This window comes from Electrophorus electricus, chromosome 8 (genome assembly GCF_013358815.1).
Source record: "Electrophorus electricus isolate fEleEle1 chromosome 8, fEleEle1.pri, whole genome shotgun sequence".
Taxonomy (NCBI): domain Eukaryota; kingdom Metazoa; phylum Chordata; class Actinopteri; order Gymnotiformes; family Gymnotidae; genus Electrophorus; species Electrophorus electricus.
Window position 1 is genome coordinate 25,364,966 of NC_049542.1, and position 22,095 is coordinate 25,387,060.

At 39.6% G+C, this 22,095-nt stretch overlaps 1 protein-coding gene across 3 annotated transcripts; it reads right to left on the reverse strand.

Annotated features, from left to right (window-relative positions):
* Positions 1-266: 266 nt before the first annotated feature.
* On the reverse strand, positions 267-17,746 carry fbxl20 (F-box and leucine-rich repeat protein 20). 3 transcript variants are annotated; one of them, XM_027016103.2, is made up of 15 exons: positions 17,276-17,746; positions 14,044-14,105; positions 9,527-9,581; positions 9,240-9,314; positions 7,939-8,033; positions 6,594-6,662; positions 6,370-6,465; positions 6,080-6,206; positions 5,876-5,950; positions 5,455-5,588; positions 4,489-4,549; positions 4,175-4,219; positions 3,582-3,638; positions 2,900-3,112; positions 267-1,339 (listed from the first exon to the last, which is right to left on the reverse strand). In XM_027016103.2, exons 1-15 carry the CDS (start codon positions 17,315-17,317, stop codon positions 1,319-1,321), a joined length of 1,227 nt encoding a protein of 408 aa, XP_026871904.1. In that variant the 5' UTR covers positions 17,318-17,746; the 3' UTR covers positions 267-1,318. The 3 variants fall into 3 exon arrangements, with proteins under 3 accessions (XP_026871904.1, XP_026871902.1, XP_026871903.1); XM_027016101.2 differs by lacking the exon at positions 267-1,339 and adding an exon at positions 2,366-2,604 and having other exon boundaries at positions 17,276-17,744; XM_027016102.2 differs by lacking the exon at positions 267-1,339 and adding an exon at positions 2,366-2,604 and having other exon boundaries at positions 5,455-5,585; positions 17,276-17,741.
* Between the last annotated feature and the right edge of the window lie 4,349 nt (positions 17,747-22,095).

A 22,095-nucleotide genomic window follows, 5' to 3' on the forward strand; every position in this document is an offset into this window, starting at 1 on the left:
GATGAAGGTGTAATAAGTTTATTACGAAAGTGTACAGGTTCAAAACAGACTGACATCCTGATAGTATGCCAATCTTAATAAGGCTGTTCAGGTTTTCCCACCTTAAAGCATTTTAAGGCAAATCTTTTTGGCATTTACACCTAGTAAGGGTTTTATTTTTGTTTCGTGAATTAAGTAAATAATTAAAAGTATTCAAATGACAATTTATTTCCAAAAGGAAAAAAAAGAAAAAAAAAGAAAACATAAAAACACACAGCTCTTAATAATATAGTTATATATTTATTCATACATACATATTCATTTATATGGGTTAATTGTAAAAATAAAAAAGAGCAAAAGATTTACAGTAATTGTAATTGCAACAAACAACTACAGTCATTGTCAAAATCGAAGGGTGTAAAATCCCCAAGGATCAAATCTACCAGAGTAGTGCCCTCTGCCCCCAACGCTCACACTCACTGCAACACACCCTCACAGGTAATCACTGTAATTGTGCTTTATAAAGTCAGTAGAACATAAAGAGACATGGGGAGACAAAAGAGATAGAGGAAGCAATACAGAACTGTGCATTCATGGAGTGACTGAGGTTGGGTCCATCAGGAAAGGAGACTGAGAACACGGCCAGAGTTGTATGTGTACCATCCATTTACTGCCTGACGGATTCAGACTAATGATTTACATCTTAGATGCTAAAGTCAAATAAAGCCGAAAGCCTTTTAGCCCGGAACAAACCAAACATATATCAGGCATGTAGCGACAAGACGATGTGTGCCTTCCAGGGGAAGCAGGGGACAAGCCCAAGTGCTCCATTTGCACTTGAGCTCTGTAGAACGTAGCAGGCAACTTGGCATGTCGGGGTCTGAACAAGTGCCTCCTGCTCCTGTGTATCAAGTTGCGGATCCACGCAGAACTGTCCTGCAACGTCCTGCATGCAGACATGTCACAGCAGGCTACAGTACATGCTCTCCTGGGGCCAATGCAAAGCATTCTGCATGAGTGTGTAGTTCGCTTCCTGCCAGAGCAGCCAGTCGCACACATCCACATATACTCTTTTTATCCAGACAAGATGCACTCTCCTAACATTCAACGATGCACATCAGATAAACAAACAAATCCAACAAGAAAAGAAACAACAACAACAACAACAAAAGTACATCGACAACAACAACAAAATACACTTTTAATTTGTATGCAGGATCAGTTCTTTTCTGTTGTGGACATGAGATTCAGTCAAGAAGCAGTCCAGGACAACACATGCATCATTGGTTTGTTTAGTTTTCCAGGTTGTCCTTCTGGTCAGGTCAATCCCACCCTACTCCTATCCATCAGCAATCTCTTCCTGTGATTAAAGGAATGTCTGTGTCCATAAGGATCGGCGTACGCACACACTACAAACCCAATTTTTCTACTGAACACACACACACACCCACACACCAACATCTGGTGTGGATTCTCAGTAATGTCCGAGGCTCTCCTTAGGTGCAGTATTGCGGCATCACCAATTGTCTTCATTCTCAGCCAAGCCCATTGGCTGACTTTGACCAGGTTAGTCTTGCTTGTTGCTTATTGGCTAGCTGTGGTCAGGCCTTTCTCATCAAACATTCCATATATAGATCTAGATTTTTTTTTTCAAAAATAGATTTGTAACATGCATCTTTTGGCATCTGCTCTGATCACCAGCAATATATATATATATATATATATATATATATATATATATATATATATATATATATTTAATTATTTTAGAAAAATAGTATAGTCAGCTCCCTCTTTCAGTACAAGCATTCAGATTAAGAGAGACAGAGTGCATGTGTGTACATGTGTCCACACTGAATATTAAATACTTGCAGAGAACAATTAGTTTGTTTTACTGAACTGCCCTTCGGAGCTCTTGCTACTACCTGTGGTGTTTGTTTGTGTGTGTGCGCGCGCGCGTGTTTGTTTTAGGACATCTTGTCTGTTTCAGGCAACGTCACGCTAGTTGCTTTCACCAACTATATAAGGTGGTTTCCTTAACTCGCATTTCAGTTCAAGGCTTTTACTTTCTTCAAACAATTTCAATTATCGTTTTGAAAATATCCTAGTTGAGGCCTGTCTAGCAATAGTGGTTGTCTGGAAAATTACTCAAAAATAGCAGTTACTAATACATGTTTGGGAATCGTGGTCCCCTTTAAGATAAATATAAAAAGGTTTATAAATAATTTAGGTTTATGAGAGATTCACCTTATTGTCTTTACATTTAAAAAAATGTAATAATTTTACATAAGAAACCCACCAGCTCTTCCATTCACAAACACACATGCACACACTTACTACATTAGCTCTCTCTCTCTCTCTCTCTCTCTCTCTCTCTCTCTCTCTCTCTCTCTCTCTATCTCTCTCTATCTCTCTCTATCTCTCTCTATCTCTCTCTCTATATATATATATATATATATATGCTGCTGGGACACCAGGTTCAGAGGTCAACGGTAGGCCAGGGCTTGAGGTGGTGGATCATAGCAGAATGCAGCAACGGCAAAACCTTTGGCGGCTTCCACCTACAGATGGGGGCGGAGTCACTGGTGCAAAGTAGGCGTGGACTTTAATGTTGGGCAAGTGTGTCTAAATGGAGGCAAGGGGGGGGGGGGGGGGGAAGTCAGAACCTTTGGTAGAGCCTCGTTGAACCCCCCCCTGTGAGGACAAGTCAACAACTGTTACTTCATATGTAATCTGAGAAAAGCTCCTAAAATCTATAGTAGTTCAAAAGTATCTACCAAAATCATAAATTATATAGAATAAAATTCTCTATTATTGTGTTCACTACAAACAATTGCAGCTCTTCTGTCAACGGCCAATATCATACAAGACGTATCAAAATTGTTACTGACAACTGAAAGGTTGTATGTGGATGACTCACCCTCAGACGTTTGATGCCAGCACGGGTGATCTGTTGACAGTCGTAGAGTTCAATGCGGTCAAGGCTGTGACAGGTTTTCAGGTGCTCTAGTGAAGCGTCTGTGATCAGGGGACAGTTGTCCAGCTCAATCACCTCCAGACGATTGTGCGCACATGGCCCGCTGCCCAGGTGGCGGATTCCGTCATCGGTGATCAGCTCACAGTGGGACAGAATCTAGAGTTACACCAGCAACACAGAGAAACTCTGCCATTTTAACCATGACCTCTAGATGAACTCTAGTGTGACTAGCTCTGTCATTATAGTAAAGACACAGAGATGGAGTCTGATGTTATGGTAAAGGCACAGAGAAACTCAGGCACTATGACGGAGATAAACTCATGCATTACAATAATGACAGAGGTTCAAGTCTGGGTTACAGTAATACAGTAATAAGAAAAGGATACACTGTCATTATGGTAATGACACAGAGATGAACGTTGGCAATGATCATGAATCAGAATCTGTGTTTGCGAAACATGAGTGTGTGTGTGTAAGATCTACCATTCTAAGAACCATACAGTAAGAGGCATTATCAAGCTGTCATGCCCATCATGGTTATTTATCAGGCCCATTATGGTTATTTGCAAATCTGTTGCACAAGCAGGGAAACACGCGTGAAATTATGTGCCGTTTTATTTCCTACCAGAAAATGGAGGCGGGGGCAGTGTATTGACAACTGGATGAGGGTCGCGTCTGTAATCTAAAAAGGGAGGAGGCAAAAGAATTATTATGCCTCTAGAATAGTGAGGAGAAATTAAAAACATGTACTGTTTGAAATAGTTGAAGTAGTAAATGTCAAATATGCTTGTTTTAGTTTATATAAAAATATTCCTGTTGAATTGTAAGCTTTGGTTGTTTTATATATAAATTCTGAGCAATAACGCATATGACCATTGAATTTCAACCATGAAGATGACTAAGTGTGCTTGAGCAAGTTGAAGTTAAAACTGCTAGAGGAAACTATCAAAGCTGGGCCCTGTCTCAGACAATAAAGAAGTCATACAACAATGGGCCATACGATAAAGAAATCCTTCAAAACATGATTTGTTCTGCGATTCTTATCATTTTTCATACCACAGAATGTTGTATGTCCAGACTACTTGTACTGATTTGCTATGGAAAGGCCAGAAACAGAACAGGTCAAACAGTGGCCCTCTGGCCTGTGCACCTGGATTAGCCACGGTCTACACCCCGCGCTGGACAAGGAAACTCACTTGAGTTCAGACACAAACTCACCTGTACACATTCTTCCAAATCCATCTTCTCCAGCTCATGGCAATTCTACAAGAGGGTGGGAACGATGGGAAATAAACACACAAACTCATTAAACCAAACAAACCAAGTATAACGCATCATTAGTAACAGAACCTTTCTAAAGAGAAATGTTACTTTAAAAAACAACAAAAAACAAACACAACAAGGAAAATGATTCAAAGCTGTTTCTTCTCCAAACCCTAATCCTAAATAAAAGCATAACTTGTTAATACTTGTTTATGTTTTTCAGCTTAGATCGAGTGAGAGTATGTGTGGAGTGAGTCTCTCTCACTCACTCGTGCCAGGGTGGTGAACCCTACATCTGTAAGCTGTGAGCAACGGGCCACTTCTAGTATTCTGTGAGTGAAGGAGAGAATAAGAAATACAGAGAAAGAGAGACAGAGAAAAAAACAGCTTTACATTTATGACATTTAGCTGACGCTTTTATCCAAAGCGACTTACAATTGTGACTGAACACAACGTGAGCAATTGAGGGTTAAGGGTCTTGCTCAGGGGCCCAACAGTGGTAACTTGGCAGTGGTGGGACCTGAAATAGCAACCTTCCGATTACACGTCACGCACCTTAATCACTGAGCTACCACTGCCAAACATATGGAGAGAAAGAGAAAGATGAGGGGTTAATTACTTTTGAAAGACCTTCATATACAGATATGTTGGCCAGTTATCAAATCTAATCATTACCTAATCTGCAAATTTACACCTAAGATTGCAAAGATCCACATCTACCCAGCAGAGGGCAGTGCACATAAGCACTCATTAAAACATACAAAAAAATGGCTAATTCAGAGCAACTTCTAGAATTCTGACTGTTTGAACTGATATTAGCAAATTTCCCCTATTTAAGCAAAATTTATATTCTTCCATTCATTGTGCTCTGTGGAAATCCAATTTTGGGCAGTAACTTAGAATTTTAAGAAAAATATATTCTCTTGTTAGTGCATATTTTATTTTAAAAGGTTCAAGAGCATAGATCATCACAGTAAAAGACCACTATGGAATTGGTTTTGCAGAAAATTCTTGCTCTTATTCCATTTCAGGACATACCATCTGCAGAGAACATTATTACATAGTAAACAGATTTAAGAGATTTGACTCAATAAATCAATTTAAAAAGAGCAGAAATAAAACCAAATGCTTCTTTGTTAATTTAATGCAGATGAAGAGATTAGTGTTTGTGTATGTGTGTTTATGTGTATGGTGTGGTGTGGGTGTGTGTGTGGTTTGGTGTGTGTACACTGTACCTTAGTCGGGGACAGTTCTGGCCCAGAGCATTTAGGATAGCATCTGTTAGATTTGCACAGCCAGACACACAGAGAGACTGTAACCGATGACACCCTCGACAAATGGTTATCAGACCTTCATCTGTGATCTGCTGCTTAGAACACACATCACACCAATACAACACACACACACACACACACACACACACACACACACACACACACACAAATATTTAGACACAAATATAGACTTTCAATTAGAGAGAAATCAAAATAAGAATATTCCCTACTAGATATTATTAGTTTCTTCAGGTAATACTCATGGTTTGTAGAGTAAAAATCTAACTATTTAAGTACATTTCCTGGCCCTTAGTTAAGGGCTTGCTAAAGGGAGTCTTTTCAAAACCTCTGTACACTAAACATGCCTGCGTGTGTGTCTTACTGAACATGTCTGCAAGTTGAGGGTGACCAGTTCTGGACAGTGAGCTCCGATGTGTTTCAAGGCCTCATCTTCCAACTGTGAAAGGAAAACACAGAAGAGAATATGGACACCCCAAAATCAAAATGTTAGACTCTATGTAAGTAAACCCACACTCCCTCCATGGTCCATTCACACAAATCTCCAATGCTTCTCTTTGCAATGTACCTGTGTGCAGCCCTTGAGAAAGAGACTTCTGAGTCCCGGACAACAGCGCACCAGGGCCTGTACACCATCTTTTGTCACCTGATCACACCACGATATGTACAATGTCTCCAGCAGGGGGCACCCTTCACTACAGAGACACGGGGGGGGGCGGGGGCGAGCGAGAGAGAGAGAGAGGGAGCGAGAGCGAGAGCGAGAGAGAGAGAGAGACACAGCCACCATGGCACCCTCTTACAAGTCTAAAAACTAGATAGCTGGTGTGCTTGTGTCTGGGTGGGTATATGCACACTTACCTGATGGCTTTGAGAGACAGGTTTGTGATTGAGGTGCATGAATCCAGTTCCAGGTATTTCAGTTTAGGGCAAAATTTGCTCAGACTGTTACACGTACTGGAGAGGTAGGGAGGAAACACAGCAAAATAATTATAACAAGCACAACAACAATGAATGCATACGCACTCTTCATTCCCAGACAGTCTCACATCACACAAAGTGAGAACAAGTGAAGAAACACATACCTGTCAGTTATCTTGGTACAACCATTCAGATTGAGCAGCTCAATATTTCTGCAGTTCTGGGCAAAGGTTCTGCAGCACATGAAAGCACAATGATCAAACACATTTTGAGTCCTGGACTTTCTTTAAAAAATATTGAGCTTTCTTTAAAAGTCCAGGCCTTACAAATCCAGGATGGTCTTTCTCCAAAGCAAAAAAACAAAAAGAAATACATGAAATAAAATAAAGAACTCTCAATGGTTGCTATTCAAATTACATTTTTTTGGACATATTATACACAACTGTTTTCATTCTATTCGTTTTTGTATATGCTTCATCATGGCTGATGCCATCATTCTATTAAACTGACCCTGTGAGGTTCACACAGTCCTCAATACTCTAATAAACCAGACATCAAGTTTCTGCAGCAAAACAATAATGCTGACAAGACCAGCAAAGGCATTAGGATAGAGTTTAGTGGTTTTGCTGCAGGAATGTTTAGTCAATTCAGAACTACTTCCTCTTGGCTAAAAGAGCATTTATTATTACCTCACACTGCCCTCTAGTGGACAGTATGATGACATTCTTGTACATGTCTGGCTGGTGTGGGTCAGAAATTCCTTATTTAAGATGATCCTACTGGTTAGTAAAAGAGAAACATTTAAAAACACCAAGCTGGAGTACTAGCGTGACCTGTAAGGCTATCAGTCATCCCAGACACCAGAGTAACGGTGTGACTAATATTCCAGTTTTGTCTATGGGCTCACTGCAATGAGTTTTAAAAGGAGAGATCTTTTTTTTTCATGTTTTCTACAAACACTTCAGTATATTTAGTGACAGTCCAAACTTTAAGAACACACATTCAACTGGCAGCACGAGTTCAACTGGCTTTAAACAGGAGAACACCACAGCAGGACACAATGTGTTTAATGATTTTCACTATGAATACGAAGTCTTTCTGCAAATGTTAAGCGTCATCTGGACAATGAAGAAATCCATAGTTGCCAGAGCAATCATCTCTGTCACATGCTCAGACCAGAAGGATGAACCTTCAGCAGGATATCTAACACTGAATGCGTTGGGAGGAAAAATCATATTTCTACCAGAGTTTGTCTGCACTCATGTTGCCATGGATCCATGGTTGTCATGGATTATATTTAAAACAGAATAATTAGGGGTGGCTGTAGTTAAAAGGGGCACCAGAAAGCTTCTCAGTAGCTCTGGCCTGATCTCAGGCTTAGACTTTGCCCTTAGACCTGTATGCTAATGTAGCCTGTTGTAGGCCTGGTGGACATCACAGCCTTCAGTGTGGTGTTTATGGAGATGTTCTGGTGAATCTGGGCCAGGTTCCCTCCTCCTTCCCCTTTACCTGAGGGCACTGTCTCCCACACCTTGACACCCACGGAGGCTCAGCTTCCTCAGGAACCCTCCACATCTCTTGGAAATGTTCTCCACCACACGACCCTGCATTGTATACGCGCAAACACACACACACACACACACATTAAGGGGATTAAACTAACAAAATCAATCACATACATTTTCAAACTAGCTGCATATGTAGAATATCCCCATGGTTCTCAGATTGCCAAAGATTCTTTTTATCCTCTGTCCAATAATATCCTAATTTTACTGTCATAATTCCACCTTGACAAACCCATAACTTTGCACAGAATTGTTCCTAAATGTATCTTGTTCATCCAGTTACTAAATGCAAGTGTGCATTCACTTGATAAAATGGAGAGGACCCCTCTGTATCAGGAGCCCTGGTTCTGTGGTCCCATCCCAGCAAGCGTACTCTTACCCAGGGCTTAGAGCAAAAACACAGCTCTGCCCTGGAGAGGCAGGCGGCCCTTTAGCTGGACGAGCCATGCCACAATGAGGGAAGCCACCACACCTGCCTCAGCTCATCAGTTAATTATCAGGTATGTTGAATGAGGTACCCTTATCTACAATAGATGCCAACAGCTCATGTTTCCGTGAACACCAAGTCCAGGGTTACACTTGTCTTTTCAATATGACACACAAGATCATGCCAGGACACTGTGAGGTATAAATACGCTCTCAGGGCGGATCTCAGCCACGACGCAGGACTATTCAATCAGATACATTCTGGCTGTAATCTGTATATTTCAAGTAGTGTCAATCATTTACCACGCTCCCCTGGTTGATGTTCTTACCATTAGCTAAATTATTCAACATGCTTGTCTGCTGCAGGTTCTAGTTGAGAGATGTTCTTGCAGGCAGTGCCATTTTACACTATTGTGCAGGAAAAATACATCCAAACTAATGCCTGAGCAGAGTTACCACTGGTCACATGCAAATATTAGCACAACCTGATCAGAGATCTGATCATGCAGTTCCAGTAAACGAAGTCACTGAAAAGACAACACATTCTTACTACATTTATTTCAAAATATGGATTTTGCACTTTTTCCTTTGCCTGATTAGTTCCACCCTCTTAATTTAACAGTTTAAAAATATTTAGGACTAGACCCTCCCTTTACAAACATGGTGGTCAACATTCAAAATGATAAAGACAAAAAATGCAAAGAAAAAGAAATTGGTTAAATGATGATAAATCTATTCCTGCTTGAGGTACACACTGTCTAAATTCATGCATGTTCTGAAGTCTTGTGTGGGAATAAGTGATGGGGTTCTCTTTCTGACCTCAATGTCCCTCTGGAAGTCAAACAGGTCAATGCGCTGCCAATTACTGCCATCTAAGGCCAGAACGTTCCATGACTAAGAGAAAATACGTGAGTGAGAGAGAGAGAGAGAGAGAGAGAGAGCGAGCTCAGAACACACTTCTTCCACATACACATCTTCACTTAAAAAATGCCACACAAAACACACTGAATGGTGATCAGAAGCAAACAAACAATCTAACACTGGCCACACAGACACACTTGGACTTACTTGAGACACTTGAGCACATGGACAAAGCTGGGACTTACTCGAGATACTTGAGCACAGCGGCAGAGCGTGACCACATCCAAGAAGGAGAAAATTCTAGAAAACAAACAAACAAACAAACAAACAAAACACAAACAAACACACACACACACACACACACACAAACAAACAGAATGCAATATTAATACAGAAACTGTACACAAAAAAGTACTCATAACTTCTAAGTAGCAATGAAGAAAGATTAAAACAAATTTGTGTATTTGTGTGTGTGTGTGTGTGTGTGTGTGTGTGTGTGTGTGTCTGTGTGTGTGTGCACGCGCGCGCATGCAGGCAACCAAAGTGTCCATCTTACAGGGCAAGTAGAAAACACTTCCCAGCTTTTGGGTGTTATAAATAGAAAAGAAGCTATTTCCACTGGGAATTATTTCCATATACTTCACTCACAAACTGTGTGTTTTTCTTCCAGGAATGGATTGGCTATGAATGAGTCTAACTTTTAATCACAGCAGAATTTGCTGTAAAAACTTTTGCCGCAGTCTTGTGTTTTTCTTCAGGCAAATCTTCATCTCACCTACACCGCAGTGGGAGCACCGTCTGAAGGCACTGTGTGCAGTGAATTTGGTCTTGGGAATAACCCAGAGCAGGCGGGCCTCGATCTGTCAAGGCTGATGGATGCAGGAGGTGGTAAAACAGCCTATGGAGACCTGTACCAGTCATGTGACCAGTGCAGCCTTCCCCCAGTTATGTGACTCTGGCATTTCGGGCAAAACCTGCAAACTGCCATGAAATCTGTGACTGCTTGGTGAAAAATAAACAGACCTTTCTCTATTTAACCAAGAGTGCTATAGAGTCAGAGTATTGTAAGGGACCTTGCTGATGCTCCTTCACATACCTGCGCTTATATTACACTGTTCTGTGACTAGGCAGATTTGACTATAAATGAAATCACAGCACAGAACAGCGTTTTATAATTGTCTGATATGTCCTCAATCCCTACCCAGTGTCAACAGGGGTTGGTAAACTCCCTTTTCAGTTTTAGTTTCTCTCAAGATTCCTCTTTACTGTATCTGAACTTTTGAAGCCATTTGGGCCTACTGTGAAAAGTCCCATAACATTGAACTGAATTACCCCTGTGGATTCTCATTTCTGCAACCCTTTTAAAACGGTCAAGCTGTCACAAAGCTTCAGAAAGCAATAAAAAATTAATTAATTAAAAGAAAAAAAAAACAAACAAACATAGGGGAAAGCAATTGTCTACAAAAGCATTAGTCTTGTTTCACTTTTCTGTACAACCTTGCTCAAATGTGTTAGCAGGTAGACTCGTGTCATTGTTTATGATTAATAAGATCAATGTAGCCTCCTAGAACGTTACTCTGTGATTAGCCTATAGCCCATGTAATGTGCACACAATGTGTTTGTTTTTTTTTAACACAAGACAAATTTTACATTTAAAAAAATATTGATTTCTACCACTTCCAAAAGCACCAATGAAACCCCTTTACTTTCGAATAACACATCCCCCTGGGGGATGTGTTGCATTGCATATGTCAGTAAACTACGCCGGGTTGTTTCAGCCTACTAAGGTTGTCTTCAATGTGTGTAAGCGAGCACTCAAAAAGTTTGCTTGCATACAAGGACTAGCAAGGTCTCTCCTATCTTGGCGGCATTCTAGGATTTGAGAAATGTTCCTCATTCCACAGGGTTCCTAAGCAGAAACTCTTTATTCCCTACACACTAGTCATGTGATGTGCGTCAAGGGAACTGCATTTGATTGAATCCATTCCTTTGGAATCCATCACACAAAAGACACTGGGTGTGTTTTAGTATGCATTCTATCTGTGTTCTTGGCTCACGTCATCGTCCACTGCCAAAGTTGTATTCCAGTTCTCAACAACACAACACATGTGCCAAGAATGGTTAATGTACACAGATGTTCTAGTACTACACACCAAAAACTGGTGACTTACTGATGAGAATGAATGGAAAGACCCAGCATTCAATGCAAATTCAGCACTATGGCTTATGTTTTTTTTGTTTGTTTTTTTTCTTGACTTGAATTTAATGTTCCCTCCACTATACTGATTAGGCTAAGACCTTTAGCAACTGTACTATCAGAGTAATAATGAGCTTCCAATTATATAATTTCTAATACTCCTTTTGCCATTTGTGGCCAAACCCAACAGGGCTTATTGTTTTGTGCAACAGCAAGTACACAGCACATCTCAACAGGCCTTGTGTTCTTACGAGTTTGTTCTTCCAAGGTACCTTGGAACAAGTACACAAGTCCATTCTTCACGTTCTTGGCATTGAGAAACACCCACTATGCCTATTGCATTTCCCCCCATTTCTCTTGACAACTTGGCAATTCCACAGTTCCTTTGTTTGCTAACGTGGCCAGACTGAGCTGTATGCAACATCGACCCTACGTTTAGCAAGAGAATTGATTATCTGGCTAAAGGCTGAAAGGCTTGCAACAGCCAATATGACGACCTTAAGATAACTAAAATTAGATAACTAGATAAAAGTAAACAAGCTAAATTTATACTTTCCATCTGATATTGCAATTTCCAAACATGTTTCTTCAACATCACTGGTAAATTTCAGGAAAATTTATTAAATATTAATAGCACTCATACATAAGTGAACTCTGAAATATTTGCATGTATTATCTGCTTTTTGCATAATCAGCTAGCAAGCAGCCTTATCTTGCCAGATATTTATTTCCTCCAGTTTTGAATTTCCCTTAAAATGGCCAAATTCCTTGTTTAGACCACTTTTAAGGGAAATAACAGGGCCACTGGAATAAATTTTATTATATGTGCATACAGGGAGGCATGGACAGGCTGAATTGTATTAATGCATATCCAGTTCTCCTAGTCTTTCCAAGTAAGGGTCAAAACACAGATGGACAGGTGCATTAAATAATCCACTGATATAATCACCAGCGGGTGAGTGTGACTAAGATTAGGAGAAGCATTAAATTTAGCTAGGGTACTATAGAAAGCTCGACATTCGGAATTGATGAGAACCTGCAGGAAGATTTGCCATACAGAAACAGAAGGGACACGAGGACATAAACCAGTGATTGGAAAAGCAAGACACAGGTAGAGAACATTAGGGACAAAGTGTGCCAGACAGGCACTCAGATGAAACAGAATCTAAAACAAAAGGAAGGCCTACAGCCTACACGACATAGACATCAAAGGAACCACTATGTGAAGGGATATGGCTGGACCGCTCCTTGTTTAATTTTTTATTCTCCATCTCAACACTCAAAATAGTTAGCTAGCTAGCCTGGCACACTGATTGTGCAGTTAGTATGCTTGTGTGTGTATGGCTAGCCTTGCTTTGAAATTACTGTACAAATTTCAAGATACTGCTGTAAATACTGACTTAAGAATTAGGATGGCTATTTTATGAAACACAAATGTGCCTTATCGATATCTAAAATGGTTTGATTTTGATCACTACTGTTATTGTTTTATCGAGCAGGCCTAGTTAGTAGTGTGTGGTAAATATGACACAGTTAATGTGGTAAACAACATGTATGGCTAGCCTTAGTAAAAATATAAGTAATGTATTCACAAATCTGACAGATTTAGCCTGTTATCCTCTAGTATATGGTAAATGACACAAAGTTAACCTGTTATCCACTAGTATACGGTAAATGCAACACAAAGTTAGCTTGTTATCCAGCAGCATACTGGTAAAAAAAAAAAGATGCACAGTTAGCCTGTTAGCTGATGGCTACAACTGATATGCAGTTAGTTGGCTAGTTGATGGCATACGGTAAAAGAGATGCATAGCAGGCCAGTGCATTTTTAAATCAGACGCAGAGCTTGGAGCACCGTCGACCTGCAAGGACAATCAGGGCAAAAGGAAGAGACCTAAGCTACAGTGTCCCCACTGGGCCAAGTCCAGCTTGGCTACTAGATGCATGCTTTGCACTTGATTTGAGTCAGTAATGAAGAGCCTTTCTTATCAGTGTGAAACAAATAACTGTGGTAAATGCACAAATGTGGGACAACTCATCACAGCTGCTGCATCAGCTGAAGTTATAAAGCTGAGGCTGCAATTAAAGGAATATGTCTGAAAACACTTCTGTTTCTGCCAGCGCATTGTCCCAACAAGACATTCTTCAACAAAGGAAATTGTTTTTTTTCCCCCATGTCAACCGGGTCTTGTCTTAAGATGCAAATGGAACTTGACATTTTCAAATAAGCTCCTCAATGCCATAATACACAGAAAACATGACTCAGGGTCTTAGAGAGCTGCTAGGCTACAAGTGTGAAGCTCTTAATCCACCTGAGCAGTACATTACAACACCCTTAAAAGGACAGTGTGGCCAATAATGGTAACAGTGGCCAGTATTGAACGGCAGATAGAGCACGGACACCACAGTCAACACAGTCACATTAAGAGCAGGAATTGTTAGTTATTTAATGGAGGGGAGAGGAAGAACATAGTAAAAAGGGCTGGATGAGTAGAAGCAAGCAAGAGAGGAAGGGAAAGATGAAAAGAGGACAAGACAGGCAGCTCGAGCTGATCTCAGACTAACCGAAGCAGCAGCTCCTTTGGCAGTTTCTTGTTGATGATGGCCTCATCATTGTTCGAGAACATCTGTGCAGAAGAGAAGAGAGAGGAACAGTCAATATTAGGCCATCACTGACAGCAGAAAGTTAAAGGCTTCCTTCTGGGTCAGTGGTGCACCACTGTGCCACAAGCTGGATACACCACTGAGATGGTCATCAGGTATGCAGCACTGTGATATGCACGAACACACAGATTTCCCTAGGCTGCACAGGGCCTCTACTGAGCCTCATCACACACAGAATAGGTGTCATGTTGATGTATGTACACTAATACCAAGGGAGATGGTGAAAACACCGAATCTCAGTCACAAGGTGGCACTGTAACTTAGCCCACGGCTAGGCTTAATCCATACCCAGGAACCAGTCCAACAGGTGTTTGACACCTCTCTTACACAATACCTCCCATAAATCATGTGCTTGGATGATGACACTTTAAGATACCAATGACAAGCAATGGCAAAAAAAAGAAAAAAACAAAATCTCGGCTTTATTCCTCTTCTGTCTAACCTCCCTGTGCTCACAGCAGCATGACCTCAAAGGAATCTGAAACTCAAATACTAAAGTAGCAAATGCTAAGATACAATATGCATTACAGCCATTTTCTGAAACACTTGTTTTGGTGATACGTTAAGGATGTAATTCACTAGACTTACACAGGTGCCCACTATATGCAGTCTAGGTGTCATTAAAAACAAAGGGTAGGCTTCTTTTTCTTCCCTCTAGGTCAAAGATCTCAACTCTAAACCTCAAATCCAGTTCCTAGTCCTGAATTTAATTATCACCAAACATTAACCAAACAATTAATGTAACTGATTGGCTAGTGTTGTCAGACCTGTGTCCTAGGTAAGGGGAGGATAGGACCTTTGTATTAACTGGACCTTGAAAGCTGTGGAGTAAATACCTACATTCTCAAGCACAAATTAACAACAAGTTATAGCGAATGGCAAGTTAAAAAACACCAATTATGTGGCTGAGTACATGTAGTATTTAACCTAAATCGATATATTGCCTAAATCAACAAACTCACCCAATCTTTCATAAAACAAACCATACATGACTTACACACAACTCTTCATTTAGAGAATAGTGAACCACACTTTTTGAGGTACTATAGACGTTTGTGTATGTATCATGGTGTTGAACTCAGTTGAACTGGATTCCACTGGCAATATATAAGATATAAAACATCAGATATCTTGTCACCAGAAAAAAAAACCTCTCCCAACAGTCACTAGCCTCTCATGTTTTCTTTTGCCCATGAATTGCTTTGCAGATACTCTGCTCTGATAGGTTTTTGAACACAGCGAGTCTAAATGCTGTGCAGATTATGTAAGCGTATATATGGTGCCCTTAACCAAATAAAGATAGCTAAGATGGTGTTCACCGCTGCACCGGGTTTGCAGCTGTTGTTCTACTTCCCAGTATAGTGTGTCTAAGAAGTTGTTTTGTGATGGTAATTTTACAGCTAAAAAGTCTAACTGAACTTTTTATCTTAATGACAAACATCTGCTGGTAAACATGCATGCAATCTCAGCTCTTTAGAAATCTGGGGTCATTGTACATTATTGGTTAGGCCACAGATGCCTCATCTTATTAGCACATTTGTGTGTGTGTTTTTTTTTCATTTAGTTAAAGAGTACATACACTATATGTTTTCTTGGATGGGTTTAAGCACCTTTAATCTTATTTTATCTTAATTTATTTATCTAGAGCTCCTGAGGGGAGGGGGCGCAGTGTGTGCCCCTCACCTACTGCAGTAAAAAAATAATAATTATTAGGAAAAATCTATTATTTATACTTATTTTTAATCAAAACTAAAATATCGGTCCTGGTTTGAAAACCTTTGGTGGGTTTTTTCGTTTGGTGAACACTTTTTAAAACGCTAAACCGCCTTATTCCTGTTTGGCATTGTTCCAAAGATCCTACTACGTCTGTCTCTCAAGCTGAAAGGGGAGTAGAAAGCGCAGAATTACCGATCAACATGGCCTATAGTAAAGGTGACCGTCTCTGCGTCCTTCTGTAGCCTAGCGAAAACCAGCAACTTTACAAATGACAACAACCACCGGAAAAACTAGATGTTTGTTAGATCCAGTGTAGGCAACCTATAAATAAATAAATAAATAAATAAATAAAATGCGAAACACGTCGCTATATAATGTGTGTACATCATGTGCACCGAATGCATGTATGTATTGAAGCCATTGTATAACTACGGGAATTAGATCTAAAGACATTATTCAGTAGAGCCGGGGTTTGGGTGATGTGTCATTACTGGGAGTTCGTGCCTCATCTGCCAGGCCACCAAGTCTTAAAGGCCGAGGTCTGCTTTGAAGTCATATGTATCCTTAAAACAACCGAAAACACACAGATCCCTCGCTGTCCACCCGAGGATTAAAACGGCCACGGCTCTCGATACACACATCGATGACAACACGAACGACTTTCACCCCATAAGCCACAACTCGGTGTTGTCTTTGCTGACATTTTGAGAGACATATGCTAACTACTGTTCCCTGCGTTTGTTTAACGCAGAAAACGGGGATTAAAACAGCGACAGATCCACGATATACGTACTTTCCCTGTTTATGCAAAGTTTTTAAAAGCTTTCTGACAGACAGACAGAGAGACAGACAGGCGATCTATTTAGAGACAAGGCCTGGTATGGCAAGCCCGTGTGGTGGGCCAAGCGTTAAATAGTCTTATGATCTAAAATGACCAGTTATCATAAATCCGAATGATAACTTACTCAAAACTTGTCACCGATCTGGTTCTGTTATTTCGACAAGTTTAACGGTGGAATTTGAGAAAACGACAACGTTTATGAAACAAACAGGCGCTTGGGTTTGTTTTGATAGGCTACACAAAGAAGTCGCTAAATGTGCACCCCAAACGACGTCGATGTCGACAAACAGCGATGATAGCTGTGCGTTTTAATCCGAATCCAAATAACATTAACCCGATTTGAATGCCCTTCATGAGGTCGATAACTATGTTATATAGAAATGTACAACAACCCACTGATTTTGGCTAAGACGAGATAGGAATAGCCTGTAGAGCTGGAGCTTTTTGGGACGTGGGAAGCATGAATCCACATAGTAAATATGCATAACATCTTCGAAAACCAGCACAGAAAATGATAAGTTTATGTAATGTACATGCATTAATCAACTAATAATGCCAGTGTTTAAAACCACTCACCTCAAACCGACTCCGAGAGACCCCGTTCGCCTCCTTCCCCATACCGAATATTGGTTATGCCCTATTCGATTTAGGACTGCAAATCCGGTGTTAAAAGAGTAAAAATGTGTGTCTATGGCCTCTGGTGACGTGAAGCCTTCCCGTTGCGTTCATCCTACTGCATTTTCAGATGCGTCTTTAGTTTACAGCATGGTTTGTTTGTTTTTTTCAGCGCTATCGACAACAGAGCTGCAACTGAGCACGAAGTGCAGCTTATCGCTTCTCTTTTACTGCAGGTCCCCTCCTTACGTGCCTACCCACTAAACGATAAAGACAACCTAAAGGCAAAACCTCTGTCGGTTTTCGGAATTGTCAATTACAAAATTGGCGTTTCAACCGTGGCTGTAACCTTGCATGGGCTTTTAACTTTTAATTATTAACGCCAAGTAGCTATCAGCACAAAAGAAGGATCCAGTGACTATTGGCTCATAGTGTTAAAGGCACGTGTTACATAAGTTATCTATCTTATGTTAGCTATGTTTCTCATCTGCAGCTATGGATGGTGACTGAATCAACATTAACAGCGTATTTGAAGTTGTCGTGTGGGAAAGGCGTTGAGTTTTATTCAGCCTGTAAAGTGGAGTTCGATAGTTAGCCGAAACGTAAACAAAGCAATGAATTGTGGGCAATCTACACTGACGGTCCGCTGCTATTCTTTTGCGCGTTAAATTCGTTTCACTCACTCACACACACACACACACACACACACACACACACACACACACAAACATATATATATATGAGTATGGTTCGGATTTCTTTGATGACTAGCCAAATGAAAGCTCGCAGACAATATGATATGCTTGACAGTAGGCTGTTGATTCAGAAATCCAGAAGGTTTGAGCAAGCAAGTCTAAGTCCTTTGGGTCGTTTGGGTCGTGAAGTGAGCTGTCGTTCAAAGGAAGATTATTTTATACAATATGATTGCCTATCTCTGAAGAACAAAACGGTCAATTGAACTGAGATGGGCGGACTTGTTTACAAATACGGAACCAGTCTATCAACATGTATAAAGGAGACATAACAAGCATCAGCTAAGCTCTGAGAAGCTTTTTTTTCCTACACAATTGAATAGGCTGTCGATGTTCAGCACTATATATTGCATTATATTGTACTGTAGTGTTTTGAATTTTTTTTTGTCTTAACTTTATCCAAACCAGTAGCGGAACGTTTGCAGTTATTCTTGTTGCAGTGCGGAGGTACATTTTCAAGTACCAAGGTTGGAGAGAGAACCAAAGACAACTTGTCTAGCTAGTAAAGCTTGAAAGCACTGTATGCATGATTAAGTATTGTTTCATTTAAGGGGTTTTGTTTGTCTGTCTTTACTCAGCCCATTGGATTCCATTAGAAAGGATGTTTTGCATTGTTTATCATTTTGCTAACAAAGTGGCCTGTAAGTTTGATAGCGTCTGCTTCAGTGATTGGTGACTGTTTTTACTTTCTTTGTGTAGGTGTTTTTGTGACATTATTGGGTGATGAAGGTAATTACAATTAAATAAATTCCATCATCTAATACATAGTTTTCCACAACATAAATGTGTTGCAGATCTAGCTAAACATACAGAATACAATATTCACTGATTTTTACAAAAAACAAAAAAACACCAAAGACCTATCCATTTTTTAATTGACTTTATTAAGAAGTACAAACACTCCATCACAAAAACCCCACAGGGCTATCCTCATCCTTTCAAAGAAATCACAGCAAATCACGCAAGTAGCATACCAGACACACTAGACAATAGATAACTGGGCTGAGACAATTAAATATAGGTGTGGTAAATGTTGAGCAGTACATAATAATAAACAAAATTTAGGCTATATGTAAGTACCTTTCAAGGTACCCAAGGACATAGTACATAGAATCAGAACATCAGATTTACCAACATCAGATTTACCAACAACATAAACAGTAAAAACACCACTAGATAAAAATGAAAAAGGTGTAAAACATATAGTACTACTGAGGACTATGTGTATGAGAAGGTGATGTGGTAAAAGTAGGTTTTCATCTGTTTTTTTAAAAGAAGACTGGGACATGCAAGCACAACAATGTAATGGAGTAGACTTCCAGGGTTTTGAGCCTGCAACACTAAAGCCCCTGTCACCAAAAGTGTGTAACCTGGAGGGAGTGAAAGAGGTTAGATGTGTGCCAAAGGACCAAAGGGTGCGTAAGGCTGAGAGCTTACAAACGAGAGCAGAGGGGTCATGAGGTGCCAGATCATGTAGAGACTTAAAAACCAAAATATTTTCTATTTTATATGGAATTAATCAGGGAGGCAGTGCAGACATTTAAGCATAGATGTTATATATTCCCAAAGTCTGGAGTGTGTAAGTGACCTAGCCAGTGACCTCTGGACATATTCCAGCTGCAATAGAATAGTCTAGTCTCACATCCGAGTAGGGGAGAGAAGGACACCACCTGGCAATGCTCTTGAGATAAGAGTAGGCTCTCTTTGTTATGTTTTTAATATGGCGATCCAATGACATTGTTGAGTCCAAAATAACACCAAGATTCTAGACCTGTGCAGTACAGTAGAAAAAAGTCATGGGATTAAAATATGCACTTAGACTTACTTTATTGTTTTGTTTTTTTTCCAATCAATTCTGTTTATGTTTGTACTACATAAGTCACCACATTAGTCATTTTATACTTACTTTTAAAATACCTAGCCAAAAACCTCAATTACTGCAAAATGTTTTTCCTAAACGTTTTACAAACTTTAGTATAAAAAAAAAAAACTAAAAGAAAAAACTTTGTTGAAAGAACATGATTTCAAACATGCATTGTTAACAATAGACTGGAGACATCTGTTTACATGTTGGTATCTATGGAACTGGAATTTTCCTGTGATCAGTTACATTACACTGACATAGACTAAGATAAAAGAATGCTAGTAGTCTGTGGCAATGGACAATCGTATACACATTCACTCAATGGTGTATACAGTCACTCAATCATATACACATTCACTCAATTGTATATACGTTCTCTCAATCATATGCATATTCAGTCAAGTGTTCTCAGTTTGTACTCAATACAGGACACGGAACATCTATTGAATGTAATTAATAAAGGACTGATCCTGTGTTACATTTAAACAAGACAATCACAGTATCATCTCTCAGACAGTAGCTTGTTTACACTCTATTCCAATAACATGCCAAGGAAATGCCACTGTGAGCTTTCTGGTGTATTCTTTTATATCGTTCTGTTCTACCCCTTATGAACATTTTCTGTCTCATATTATTGAAATAAATCATCAGACACCATTCAACATTCTTCATCCATACAGCAGTTGCAGAACTTGAATCCTTGACCTATTTGTTCAGGGATCACGACCATGAATCAGCTCATCTTTTTTTATATCTTAATAAATGTCCTTCTTTGTGTGTGTGTGTGTGTGTGTGTGTGTGTGTGTGTGTGTGTGTGATTAGTTCTTACATTCTTTTTGTAATAACTGATTTAGTATGAATTGATATGTCAAGAATGACACAACAAGCTTCTGTTTCAGGATCTAACATTTTCCTTCTCTTTGCTCCTGTAGCTCACCAGGTAGAGCAGGTAGAGCAAGGTGCTAGAAAAACCAGGATCATGGGTCCAATTTGCACGGAACACGCGTTAAGTTACACAGATAATGTAAGTCACTTGGCCTGAGTAAGACCGTATGGAGGATGAACCATGACAAATCAACCAATAAATAAACACATTAATCTAAATGAATTCATTAGTTAATTTGCAATGTTAAAGCAAAAATAAATAAATGATTGTGTAACTTAATAGAGTAAATTATTAAATGTACTTATACATTAATGTAGTTCTATTTTTAAAATGTATTTATTTTATATATTTGTTTATTTCTATTTTTTTCTGCAATATGGTAATGAAATAGACTAAACCAGTGCAAATGGGTAATCGCTGAGAAAGCAGTACTTTCGATTATTCTTGCCTTATATGTGAATAACCTTGCCGACTTAGAATACAGAAAGAAGACATTCTAACAGTAGCTTATGTATATCTAGTTTGCAACTTCTGAGTAGAGTTCTCTGAGTAGAGTTTTTATGCAGTTACGTTTGATAGATGAACATTAAGTCCATTTTACACCAGTCGCTGTATCCGCGATGCTTGCTGTGCCCCGCCTCGTGGCGAGAAATACCCTTGTGTGCGACACGCGTAAAAGAGCAAAATAACTTACTATTACCATTTGCAAACTAGCAACTAGCACCTTCTATCCAAAAATGGTACAAAATTAAGTAGTATATTCTTGTTATATCATGCACTATAAGACCATAATCAAAAAAGAGATTAACTAGTCTAATTTATATTGTTCAGCAGCATTAAATATTGAGAAAGTACTAGAATTCTTAATTTTACGGTACATCAGTATTTACAATTTGGCAAAATTCCCCCAAAACAGAATCTGTTTTAGATTAAACCATGCGGGGAAAAATGCAATGACCGTTTCAATCAAATATTTAAATATTACTAATTGTGTCATAGATTACAGCGGTGAGTCGCGCTCGTTGTGAAATAGCAATTTTAGCTAAGACTGTCGCGCTTGCCACACCGCTTCTGTCATAAAATGGACTTTTGACAGTGGGTACTTAGACGACGACCATATCTTATTTAGGGCTGATTCTAGACTTGGGAGAACTGATCAGAGAAATAGATATGGACCCGACGTCACGATAATCCGCAGTATCCCATAGAACTTGAAAAAAAGGCTCATTATAAACCTGGGTTTGCTGTTCATTCAAATTTCGTCAGCCTAGTGCGTCTG

What these genes read in the sequence shown, in the direction of transcription:
- fbxl20 (XM_027016101.2), bottom strand. Translation starts at nt 17,317, where the DNA reads ATGGGGAAGGAGGCGAACGGGGTCTCTCGGAGTCGGTTTGAG. An exon ending in ACTTCCAGAGGGACATTGAG is followed by an intron (nt 8,034 to 9,239) that starts GTCAGAAAGAGA and finishes TATACAATGCAG; the next exon opens with GGTCGTGTGGTGGAGAACAT. An exon ending in CAGAACTGTCCCCGACTAAG is followed by an intron (nt 4,550 to 5,454) that starts GTACAGTGTACA and finishes CTTCACTCACAG; the next exon opens with AATACTAGAAGTGGCCCGTT.